General features: G+C 44.0%; 1 protein-coding gene across 5 annotated transcripts; it reads left to right on the top strand.

Annotated features, from left to right (window-relative positions):
- Window positions 1-263: 263 nt before the first annotated feature.
- On the top strand, window positions 264-11552 carry CCDC47 (coiled-coil domain containing 47). Of its 5 annotated transcripts, none has more exons than XM_082331851.1 (15): window positions 264-364; window positions 1855-1987; window positions 2076-2277; window positions 2450-2715; window positions 2844-2951; window positions 4381-4555; window positions 4879-5000; window positions 5634-5699; window positions 6591-6692; window positions 7534-7644; window positions 8229-8314; window positions 9608-9666; window positions 10359-10468; window positions 10636-10803; window positions 11112-11552. In XM_082331851.1, the coding sequence occupies exons 4-15, from the start codon at window positions 2455-2457 to the stop codon at window positions 11190-11192; spliced, it is 1449 nt and encodes a 482-aa protein (XP_082187977.1). In that variant the 5' UTR covers window positions 264-364; window positions 1855-1987; window positions 2076-2277; window positions 2450-2454; the 3' UTR covers window positions 11193-11552. The 5 variants fall into 5 exon arrangements, with proteins under 5 accessions (XP_082187977.1, XP_082187975.1, XP_082187979.1 ...); XM_082331850.1 differs by lacking the exon at window positions 264-364 and adding an exon at window positions 453-1713; XM_082331853.1 differs by lacking the exon at window positions 1855-1987 and having other exon boundaries at window positions 323-364; window positions 2172-2277.
- The last annotated feature ends 418 nt before the right edge of the window (window positions 11553-11970 follow it).

Genomic DNA, 11970 nt, shown 5'->3' with positions numbered 1-11970 from the left:
CGCGCGTGACGCGCTGAGGTCAGCGCGCCCCGCGGAGCATGCGCGCTAGCGGCGGGTGAAGCCGCGGGAGGAGGGCGGCGGAACCGGGCAAGGCGTCAGCGTCCCGGGCCGCCCTCGCCAGCAGCCCCGGGGCCGCGCAGGCGGTGCCGGGGCCCGGCTGCTTCCTCAGGCGGGCGGCCGGGGGTTCCCCTGCCCACGCGTGTACGCGTACGCGCAGCCCCGCGCACAGGCGGCCGGGCGGCCCGCAGTGCGCATGCCCCCCGCTACGCAAAGCACGCAGGCTGCGCCGCTTGCGGCCGCGGCGGCGGGCGCCGAGCGGAGGGCGAGGGCCGGGCCTAAGCGGCGGCGGCGCCGCGTGACTCAGGTAACGCGGCCCCGGGCCGGGCCCCGCGGCCCCGCGGCGGCAGCTCCGCGCCCTCCCGGGATGGGGCACCCCGCTCCCGCCTCACGGGCCGGCCTCACCCCGTCCCCTTTCCCACTGCCCGTTACCGGCCGCCCTCCGCCCCGCAGTGCCCCCGAGAGGGGCGGCCTGGCTCCGGGGGCACCGGGCGTGCGGGGCCTGTGCTGCGCCCCGCGGGGGCAGGAGGGGCCGGCAGCGGGGCCGGGGCCCCCAGCACCCCTCTGGGGCCGGGAGTGGGGCGGTGGGGGAGCAGGGAGCTGATTTTATCCCCGCTCACCTTGACTCGTGTCCCTGGAAGGGGCTGGGAGCGGAGGCGTGGGCCTGGAGCGGCGCCTGCGGGGGGTGTCCCGGCTTCGGGCTGGTGGGCCAGGGTGGGGGCCGGGCCCCCCGGCGCCTCTCCCTTCCCTCTCGCCCCTCTGGAGATGGGAGGATGAATCGGCTCCTCTTGCAGGGAACGTCGGTGCCATGTGGGTCGCGCAGGGCCTGCCCCAGCGCCTTCTGCTTCGTGCAGTTTGTACTCGGCACCCGCTCTGCCCTGTGGCAGACAGCCGCGGTAGCAGTGCGTTCTAGTTTTCACCCATCTCTAGTTCAGCCGTCTTTTGGAATCAGCTGCAGAAGTTTATTTTGCATAAGGCTTTATGGAGTTGTAGGGTCTTTTGAAAGTGGATATACTCCAATAGTCTCGAAATTCTTATTGTGAAACTGCTGGGGTTTGGTTGAGCAGGTGGCTCTCTTGTCCTGGCATTTTTAACCTCTGAATGCAAATTATGTCATATGTAAATAGTGTTTTGTTTTTCTGTTTAAACTCACATAAAATTGTGACATACCCAGACGATGTGCTAGATTCCTGGGCTCTGCCTTGCTGTACTTCCCATCTTGTTTAATGTTCTTGTGAAAATGTTCTGTTCAGGTTTTTGCTAGAGTGAGAAGTCTTTGACAGAGGCGTTTATTTTAGCTGTTCTTGTCATTCCTAGCAGTGGGTTCCCTGCATGTAGTGCTCAGAGGAGTGCTGGTCTAATTTAGAAACAAATTGTTTCTATTTCAAGTTTTTAACAGAACAATCTCATTAACATTCAAGTTCCCACTCAGATCTGGTTGCGGGAGGGAGTAAAATGAGCCTTACTGCCAAGGCTGATGCAGCTGATCCTCCGTAGCTATTTGTGAAATGCAGTAGTAGGGTTACTACTGCCTCTTGAGGCTCTTAGTTCGGACCTTGGCAGCCTATAATTCTCTGCGATGTACAGTCTGAGCGGGAGACTGGGACTGTTTTGGGATCAAGCAGAAAAGACAGAGGAAGCCGAGGGCAAAAAAAGGTGAACTGACAAACTGTCTCTGCACGTTTCTGGCAGATCTGTGGATTTTAGTCTCACGAGCCCCAGTTTGCTCTGTTGTTTTGGGGGCCAGTGCAGTATCCGTCCTCTTCATGCTTTTTTTTTTTTTTTTTTTTTTTGTAGACCTTGCAACAAAAGGTCTCTAAACAGAAATAGCACTGGGACGCTGTGGGACCTGATTTTGAGCACGCAGTGCAGAAAATCAAAGATGAGCAGTTTTAAACTAGCAGAGGCTATCGGAGCGTTGCTGTTTAAAGTAAATGAATTAAGTTTATTTTGAGATTGACTGCTGTTGTTACACATTCACTGATCTGTGTCTAATTGCTAATTACTAACAACTGTAGGCACAGTGTGTGGTCTTTGAAATGAGCTGGCAATGCTGACTGACTGAGAGATGCTATTGGAGAGTCAGTTTTATAGCGGAACGTCTCTGCTTCCAGAACTTGCTCATCTGAACAGCTCGGCCAGATGCGCACTTGCTGCTGCCTCAGCTGCTCCGGCTACAAGCAAGAGTCTAGAACCTCACCTTCAAAGTTATTTTTTCTTGTAAGAGTATTCACCTTCTTTAGGCAGAAGATGACAAGAGCAGGCAGGGGTTTATTTCTCTGGTCTGACCCCTGGTAGTATTTTTAAATTGTTCGTGGAAGTTGGGCATTACTGGAGGTGTGATGTAACAGAATTGATAAGGATTTTTTGCAATGTTTGATTTTTTTTGCAGCGAAAATGAAGAAGTTATATATTTTTATTGCTGTCCTGTTCATCCCATGGAGTTTTTCTTTGGCAAAATATGATGAATTTGAGGATGGAGATGACATTATGGAATATGATGATAATGACTTTGCTGAATTTGAAGATGTTAATGAAGATGCAGTCACAGAGTCTCCTCAGCGGATCATCACTACAGAAGACGATGAAGAAGAAGCCACTGTAGAGCTGGAAGGTCAGGATGAGAATCAGGAAGACTTTGATGATGCAGATGCACAGGTAATGCCTCATCTCCTTCCTTATGTGTTTCCTTACAGTATCTCTACACCTTTCTTTCTCACCTTATCTTTTTGGATTTTGCTTACCGGGCTGTGGATTTTCACACTGTTGATGATTTTGTCCTTTAGGAAGGTGATACCGAGAGTGAACCGTATGATGATGAGGAGTTTGAAGGCTATGAAGAGAAGCCAGATGCATCTCCTAGCAAAAATAAAGACCCCATAACAATAGTTAATGTAGGTATAGATGTTGATCTGCTTTCTATTTGGTGTTCCATCACTTATTTTTTTAAGACAGTATGCCAATAATGTCACTGGTGTACAAACGTACACATAAGAGAGAATTTGTCTTAAAGAATTTGCTATTTGAATTAACAAGGGACAGTGCAGAAATGGGAAGACGTGTGGAGACAAGAAATACCTGAAATATTGCAGCAGGATAGCAGCAGAATATGATCCGGGTGTGCCAGCTCTGAACGCCATGCTCTTCTGCATTGGTTTACGCTACTTCAAATAGCAACTGTTGAAGTAAAACTTCCAGGGCAGGTGCCTTTGGTCTGTTGATCTCTCTCTTAAGCTGCTAGAATTGCCATCCTTGGATCAATGCTCTATTTTGTGCTCAAACTGAGAATTGTAATTGGAATATAGATCAGGACATTCTTCATTGAAATAGACCTTTTGAAACAGAGTTTGGACCAAAGCATTTTATGACTTAGTCATAAAAGAAGTAAAAGGGTAAAAGGGTAAAAGAAGCTATGAGGAACTATAGTGGAGGAGCTACAGTGAAGAGCTTCATTTAATCCAGAGGAAAACCATACATCCCAGAATGTCTGAGTGCTTCGTCAACACTTAAAGAAGAGGTTGCAGTGATGATATGCTTTCAGTAAACACTGTATTTTTAGTTTGTCTATGGCTAAAGTTTCAGAATAGAAATTGACTCCTCTGATGGTTTTGAAGCCAATCTCTCTGTCCACTGTGCATGGCTCTCTTGTTGCCTCCCAAGAGAGTCTTTTACAGAATGATCAGGTGCTTGAGGCCTGCATTTTTATTATCCCTAAGATCTCTTTTTTTTTTTTTTTTTTTTTTAAAGTATTATGTCTGACCTTGGTAGTGAAAATTTAAGGTTTGGGTACTTTTATGACTGGAGGGTGATACAGTGCTAGCAGAACGGCTCATTATTCTCTGAAGATGGCGAGGTCGGGCAGGCTTCCCTGCTCCCCCACGCAGTCTGTGGCTCTTGGTGGCAGCCTGAAAACACTCCTGGACGTTGGGTATTACTGTAGATTTCAACAGAAGTTACATGATGATCAGCTAATGCTGTGATGGGCAGGGCATCAAGCTCGAATGATCAGTGGGTTGAAATGCTGGGCTGTTGACTGCTCTGAGGGGCACATGCTAGCACAGGCTCACTTGGAAGAGAGAAGTATTTTGTTTATATTAGCCAATTTTTTGGGGAATGCTATTATCAGTTGTTTCCTGTATGGTTACTGTGTCCCAGTAGAGCCAAATTCATTACGTAGGCTTAGCTCTGTCCTGTCGCCCTTGTCAAGCTCATTGCTGTGTTTGAGATGAAGCTTCTCCAGTACTCTGCGTTTTCTGAATTGTTTGTCTATATGGAATCCACTCATTCAATACATAAAACCCAGTCTCCATTCACTCACTATAGGTCCCTGCTCACCTTCAGAACAGCTGGGAGAGTTATTACATGGAGATCCTGATGGTAACAGGTCTTCTTGCTTACATCATGAATTACATCATTGGGAAGAACAAAAACAACCGTCTGGCTCATGCATGGTTTAATACTCACAGGGAGCTGCTGGAAAGTAACTTTGCTCTTGTTGGTGAGTTCCATAGTGACTCTGGATCCATTTTTAGTTTATTTGAATAAAGCTGGCTTTAGACCTGGATGTAGGCTATAGAGAAGAGTAACCTTTTCTATGCAGATGCATGATAGCACTAATGACAGCTCCGTGTGTAGACAAATAGCGTGCCAGTCTTCCAGACCTGAAATTAGATTATGGTGTTGTAGTATGAATTATTCAGGAATGTCACGGTGATGCTGAAGTAATCCAGCAACAACTGAGCTCTAAGCCTACTGGTGAAGTTCAGTGTTTAAATTTGTGATTTTTAGACTGCAGTTCTCTTTCACTGTTGTTTTCTTCAGGGGATGATGGCACTAATAAAGAAGCTACAAGCACTGGGAAACTAAATCAAGAAAATGAACACATATATAACTTGTGGTGCTCTGGAAGGGTGTGCTGTGAAGGAATGCTCATCCAGCTAAAGGTAAGGATGAGTGAGTTTGTAACACTGTTTACCTGTCACCAGTTTTCAGGTTCTAGAGGCTTTTCCATTCCTGTGTGAGCAACAAGGAGTCCTAGCTCGACTCTCACTCACATTCAGAGACAGGATTCTGAATATGCACACGTGAAGGGAAGACTGGTCAGACTAAAGTACAGGCCTGTATTCTGCCCATCAAAGTGGGTAAGAGTGAATGCTTACAGAAGGAGTATAGAAAACAGAAGTATAGTGTAAACAGAGGTAACTGGATGCTGAATAGCCCAGCAGCTGCCATTTAGAGGGACTTTAGCATGTTGGAGGAATGGGCCAGGAGGAATTCCAATGAAGTACAACAGACAAAGTCCTGCTGCACCTGGGATGAACAGCCCCACACATTGGTTCAGCTCATAACTTGAGGGTACAAGGCCCTGAGAAACTCATCTAATGCAGAAAGTAGGCCTGCTTTTGAGCAGGGTAGGCGACTTCTAAAGGACCCTTCAAAGCTAAATTACTCTACGAAAAACATCTACTTATAACTGTCCTCTTTTTCCTTGAGCCCCATTGCTCTCCGCCAATGAAGTGCTGCACTTGAGGTATATTTAGTTTTCTTCTTCTGTGTTTACAAACTTGTGTTTTTAGTTTCTCAAGAGACAAGACCTGCTGAACGTTCTCGCGCGCATGATGAGGCCAGCTTCTGACCAAGTGGTATGTACTCAGCCCTTTAGATTAGCTGTGATAAATTGTTGCATTCCTTGGGTTCTGCTCTGCTGCTTTTGGTTGTTCTCATGACACACAAGTAAACTGCTAGGTGTCTTTGTATAGTATTCCCTATCTTCCAGAAAGAATAATTCGTATAATTTGTATTTCTTTTCTGCCTGTGAAATGCAAACTGCTGATGACTGGAAGTTTTATCTATGGCTTTTATTGTTTGAGTGGTTTTGTGAACAGTCTATCATGCTTCAAGACCTCATCTTGATAAAAAGGGGTTTTACAATCTGAAGTACTTAATGATTGTTCTTCTGTCTGTTCAGTCTGCCTGAACAGAGCTGCTTAACGCATATGCTGGCCTGGATATTATATCCTGTAATGTTACTTTTTGCCTGGCCCTTGCTCTTGGAGATGAGGGGAATCTCTAACCGCATAAATGCCAAGAGAGGTTACATTTTGGAAGAACAGTGGCCGTGTGCACTGTGAATACTCTTTCCATGTATCTATAATTAATTTACTTATATCTATTAACGTATTTTAATTTTGATGTGGGCAGTTGCTTATAAGCAATAGATATCTGCACCACAAAGAAGTCTTACAACTCTGCTGTTCCAGTCACTGTCATTACACTGTAGCGTTATACCAGAATACTGAACTGAGTACTCAATAAAATTAAAAAGCTACCTTACTTTAGGACACACTGAGAAGCTTTAAATCAACAACCTTTATCTTAGCTGTGTATGGCCTCACTTAGTCTTTGTTCTTACGAATCAAAGTGTCAGACAAACATTGAAGTCATAGAAGACATAGGCCTCCATTTGGCCAGTAGTCTGAAGGCAGAGTACATCATATAAATCTGATCAAGGCTAATAACGTTCTGTCCCACAGCAAATAAAAGTAACAATGAATGATGAAGATATGGACACCTACGTGTTTGCTGTTGGAACGAGAAAAGCACTGGTGCGACTTCAGAAAGAAATGCAGGACCTGGTACGTATGGTCATGCTGGGCACACTAACGTGATAAATAATGGGATATAAGAACCTGTGACCTGTAGATCGCTTATTTTCTTGGGAACAGCAGAAAACTTGTGACTGACCTGTTGGAATTAGTGTGTGGGGAAAAGACGTTTTCATCTAATGAGTGAAAGTCTAATGCCATCAAACATCTGAAGTGCTAGCCAGCTGCTGTCAGAACTGCGGGGAAAGAGGCAATCGAAAGCAGCTTACATCTTCCTTTTGGTGTATAGTTCATTTAGGAGGAGGCTGAAGTATATTGTCAGGATACACACGAGTGTCACTTCACCTCATTTAATTTGCACAAATTACTTTTCCAAGGATTGAAAAGTAAACTTAATAAGTGATATGTGATGTGGAAAGTTTGGGTCTAAGTCATCTGCTTTTATGGGATCTGAAATTAAAACTTCCCATGTGTTCAATCCCTGAAGCTTGCAAGAATCCAGTGATAACAAGCAGTCGTCTGCAAATCTTTTCTCTCACAACTTGTTTCAAGTAACAGCACTCGGCAATATAAGCAAAATGCCTTAATCCACTCTGAGCATTCCAGCATGGATGTATTACAATTGTTTTATCTTTTTCCTTAAAGCACTCACTATTGAAGGGAAATACGAACTTAAAGACTATTGCTACTGCATGCTTTACTTTATGCTTGAAATGTCCCCAGCCAGAGTGAGTGACTGAGTTAGTGTATCGTTATTGTTTCTTATCTGGTACTTTTAGGGGTCCCACTGTGCTGGAACAGTTCAGTCTGATAAGATACTTACAAGCTTGTGTTTATTTTTCTTTCTTTCCCCTTGTTTTCTTTGAAACAGAGCGAGTTCTGCAGTGATAAGCCTAAGTCTGGTGCAAAATACGGGCTTCCAGATTCGCTGGCTATCTTGTCGGAGATGGGGGAGGTCACAGAGGGAATGATGGACGCTAAGGTAATCTTGAATGAATTAGTACAAATCTTCCTTGATAACCCTGGCACTTACAGCCTATGCAAAGAAGTTCTAATCTTTATCTCCTGTAAACATCACAACAGGAGAGCCAAAGGGCCCCTGTGAGATCTAGAGAAATCAAGACCCTAAGGAAGCTTAAGGGCTGGAAGAAGGATGTAATTTTCACGTCTTTATTCCTTTTACATAGCAACTGTTAGTCTAATGTGAACTGCAGACTTAAAACTGCCTTTCAAAACCTGGGAGTTGGCTTCAACAGCCAGTTTGAAGGAGGGTGTTGATGGTGTGTCTGCAGGTCCTCAAAGCTGACATCTGTTATCAAATGAATTGGAAAATCCCAATTAGGAGTTCTATATCTAATATCTGAGTTGCTCACGTTAATTCCATGTATTGAGGCCCCTTCTAGCAAAAGCTAAAAAAAATTGACAGTTTAAATTTCAGTGTCATTGTGGGAAGCTGAGCAGAGCACTTTTCTGAGTGATATATGGACACTTTGGCAAACCCATATGGAGTGGGTAGGCTGCAGATGGATTGGTGTTGGGAAAAACTAATCCCAGTTTCTCTTTTAGATGATACATTTCCTCACGCACTATGCTGACAAGATTGAGTCCGTCCAATTCTCGGACCAGTTCTCCGGTCCAAAACTTATGCAAGAGTACGTATAAAGCTAGATCTCTCCTCCTGGTAGCTATTGTAACACTAAGCAAAATAGAGGTTGACAAACTTGTTTGCAGTGTGAAGCCTGCTGGAATGCACACAAAGAGAAATTGGGAGCAAAGGTGAAACAGGTGAATAAATACACACCCGATGCTTCCAAATGCTGTGTTAGTTTAGAAGGTCAAGGTGCTGTATTACCTTAATACTTATTTTTCTGTGCTGGTTATGCTGTAGTTTGGGCAGCTACAAATTTCAGATAACACCTGGCAGCGACAGTGTACACAGCTGCATGGAAAACAACTGAGTAATCCCACTAAAAGTATACGGCATGTCAGAGTCTAAGGGCCGAGAAATAACACTGCAGGAGGAGAACTCAGCACTAACTCGGATGCTATTTGAATGCACTGAGAACTAGGTGTAAGTGAAGTCTGCAGTGTTAAAACAAAAACCATCAAGGCTGCTTGCCCTTCCCTAGCTGATAGGGGTAAACATGCTGCTGTTGAATCCATCGCTTGGGTACTTTTGCTCAGGTTGGTTCTGAGCCGTGCTTCAGAAATACACAGATGCAGTATCTCTTCTGTTTCTCTAAGCCTCCTAGTCTTGAGGTGCTTCTAGCTGCTGCTTCAGAATTGCCAAGTGGTGGGTGATTTATCTTATCCGAATTACCGTGTAGGCTTTTGCAAGGGTGTATTATGCTCACAGGCATATAAATAAATGATCCATATCAAAACTTGAAACTGCCCTCCAAAAAAAGGAACATACTTTGATTTAATTATAAGACAGCAGTATGTGTACCTTGTACTGAAATTGCTAAGCTTTGGAGGATCTGTGAAATGTAGGTCTGACTTTCTTACATTAGAATACTGTGGGGCTTTGGGCAGTGAAGACTTGAATTATTTAGAAAATGTTTTGCTTTTTTTTCCTAACTGATCTTTATATAAGATCTGTAGTAGTATAAACAACAGGGCATATATAAAACTGAATGTCATTAAAAATATACAGGCCCTCTTAGGACTCACGTGACCTCTGACAATCACATTGGATGGTGCTGTTACTATGTTTTTACATTAATGCCTTCTCACTGCATGCTTTGGAGTAAAACACTTCAGGAATCCAAATAGTTTTGAAACTTACATTTGGGTTACAGCCAGGCTTTTAATCTTGTTTATTTTATTTGAGTAGTTTGCAAGTGTGTCTTGGTTCTTGACCAGGTTTTCCCTAACAATGTTAGGTATTTTGTATGCCTGTATTTTTCTTCACTCATTCCAGCCACTTTTTTCTTTTCTAACAGGGAGGGTCAGCTTACAAAACTGCCCGAAACTAAAAAGACACTTTTGTTTACATTTAATGGTAAGAGAACTGGTGTACATGTGTGTATGTGTATCTGGGGGGGTGTTGTGCTTTATTTGTGCAAGTCACATGCTCAAGTTCTGTCATCTATGGAAGACAATATATGATGAATGACTTCAGTGCATGTAACAGGATCATTGATTGATTAACAAGGCAGTAATAACCCTGGGGACCGAGCAGCATATCGTTACAAGATACTCAATCTTGCTAGTGTTGATCTTAGTTCATACTCAATCCCTACTGGTGGTTGTATTAGGTCACCAGTGGAAGACGGCTGGTTTTTAAGCCACATGCCTTGCAGTTTGAGCTTGCACAGTTACTTGGTTAACCCTGGTTTGAAATAAAAACAGCCTGTTGGGAGTCTCTTCTAGAAAAGGCCCATAGTTCTCTTCAAAATTCAAGGCCATAGCTCCAAGTGAAGCTAATGTCAGAGCCTGAATTCAACCCTTATGTTTGTATCCCGTACTAATAAAACTAAGGATTGTGTGGGGGAAATGTGCCTGTCACTGTGTGAGGAATCTAAATGTGATCTCCAAAGCTAAACGCCTCTTTTAGTTAGTTATGTCCTTCCTAAAGAGGAGGATAAGAACGTCTTTCTTTCATGAATGGTGTGAGCAATAAGGAAAGAGCGTTACAGCAAGTAGAAAAATCCTGCCAACCTCTCTGAATTGACAAGAAACTCTTTATTTCAGTGCCTGGTTCAGGCAACACTTCCCCAAAGGACATGGAGTCTTTGCTGCCTCTGATGAGCATGGTTATCTACTCTATTGACAAAGCAAAGAAGTTCCGTCTGAACAGAGAAGTAAGTAGTGTATATGTTTCTGTCTTCCGATATTGTATGGAATTGCAACCATCACCACTGGATTCTTAAGACTGGGAGCCTTATGTTTCTAATATGACTAGCAGAGATACTGCATCCTGCTCATGGGAGAATCCATATTAACTGCATTTGCTTTTCTCTGTGAAAAGGGTAAACAAAAAGCTGATAAGAACAGGGCTCGCGTGGAAGAGAACTTCCTTAAACTGACTCACGTCCAAAGACAGGAGGCTGCCCAGTCCCGTCGAGAAGAGAAAAAACGGGCAGAAAAGGAGCGAATCATGAATGAAGAGGATCCTGAAAAACAGCGTCGGCTGGAGGTGAGATGGATTTTCAGATTGTTACAAGCTATTGGCAGATTTCTCCTACGATATCTCCAGGGCTGCCTGTAGGTATACCAGCAACGGCCAACTTTGATTTCTTATTTGCTGGAAGGCAGACAACTTTCAGGGTATACGCTGTTGCTTTCTGAAACGTGCGAAGGCTCCCAGTGAGGAGCCAGCTCACGTGGTTAGAGATGTGCGCCCAAGTACTGGAGGTCTTTTTTGTTTGGCTCTTCTGAAATGATCAGCTTGCTCTTTGAAGAGATCACCGATGTTCCTTCAGATCTCTGTGTCCTTGCCTACAGGAGGCTGCTTTGCGGCGTGAGCAGAAGAAACTTGAGAAGAAGCAGATGAAGATGAAGCAAATCAAAGTGAAAGCTATGTGACTCCACTGTGAGGAGCGTCTCAGTGCCACCTGCAGAATTTTAATTCACAGGGTACAAAGACCTACTGAACTCCATAATCCTACACTTCTTTGAACACTAGTAGCCATCAAGAGAAATGTTCCTTGCATTGGTGTAACTTATTTAAGTATTACAGCAACATGCAGGTGTATGTAGAGAGCTTTGTCTCAGCAGTTTTATGCCAGGTGGTATAAATTTTTGCTACTTGTCTGTTTTAAAAAAAAAAAAATCGCAATATTCTTGAATGCTCTTTGTCATTTGTTCTTTAAAAACAGAAGATTGTAAACCTGTCCACGTGTGCTGGTAACATATTCATGCTTTGGTTTTAAACTTTGGTTTTAGTTATTGGGAGGGAAGGGGATAAAACTTAAGGGGAAGAAAACTGCACAATAAACATTTACTGTGCATTTATTTGCATCAAGCTTGTAAAGGCACAAAACTTAGAGCCTTCCATACGCAGTATGGATTCTTCAGGGATTTAAGCCCAGTAGAATAGAAGTGATTTTTATTTTCTTTTTTTTTTTTTACAAACAAGGGACTGAAACAGTGTTAAGTCACCTGTGGGCATGATTGGCATATGTGTAAAACATATAGAGGGGTTAGATACAAGGGAATGGAATACATGAACAGTTTCCTACTTGTGGTTTTGAATGCTGCAAGCTTAATACAATGTGAAGTCTGTAATGTCAGCCTGGTGTTTCTTCAGGAGCGAGTGCATGGTGAGTTAGCAGCTTCAACTAGCTTTCCTTGAATATTTTGA

This window comes from Platalea leucorodia (assembly GCF_965183815.1).
Source record: "Platalea leucorodia genome assembly, chromosome: 22".
Taxonomy (NCBI): domain Eukaryota; kingdom Metazoa; phylum Chordata; class Aves; order Pelecaniformes; family Threskiornithidae; genus Platalea; species Platalea leucorodia.
The sequence above is the reverse complement of the archived record's forward strand: the minus strand, read 5'-3'. Positions and strand labels throughout refer to the sequence as shown.

Excerpts from the sequence above, each read along its gene's own strand:
- CCDC47 (XM_082331851.1), top strand. The coding sequence starts at position 2,455 with ATGAAGAAGTTATATATTTTTATTGCTGTCCTGTTCATCCCATGGAGT. Across the intron at positions 9,667-10,358 it reads ACTTTTGTTTACATTTAATG|TGCCTGGTTCAGGCAACACT; the intron begins GTAAGAGAACTG and ends TCTTTATTTCAG. Across the intron at positions 10,804-11,111 it reads AAAAACAGCGTCGGCTGGAG|GAGGCTGCTTTGCGGCGTGA; the intron begins GTGAGATGGATT and ends CCTTGCCTACAG.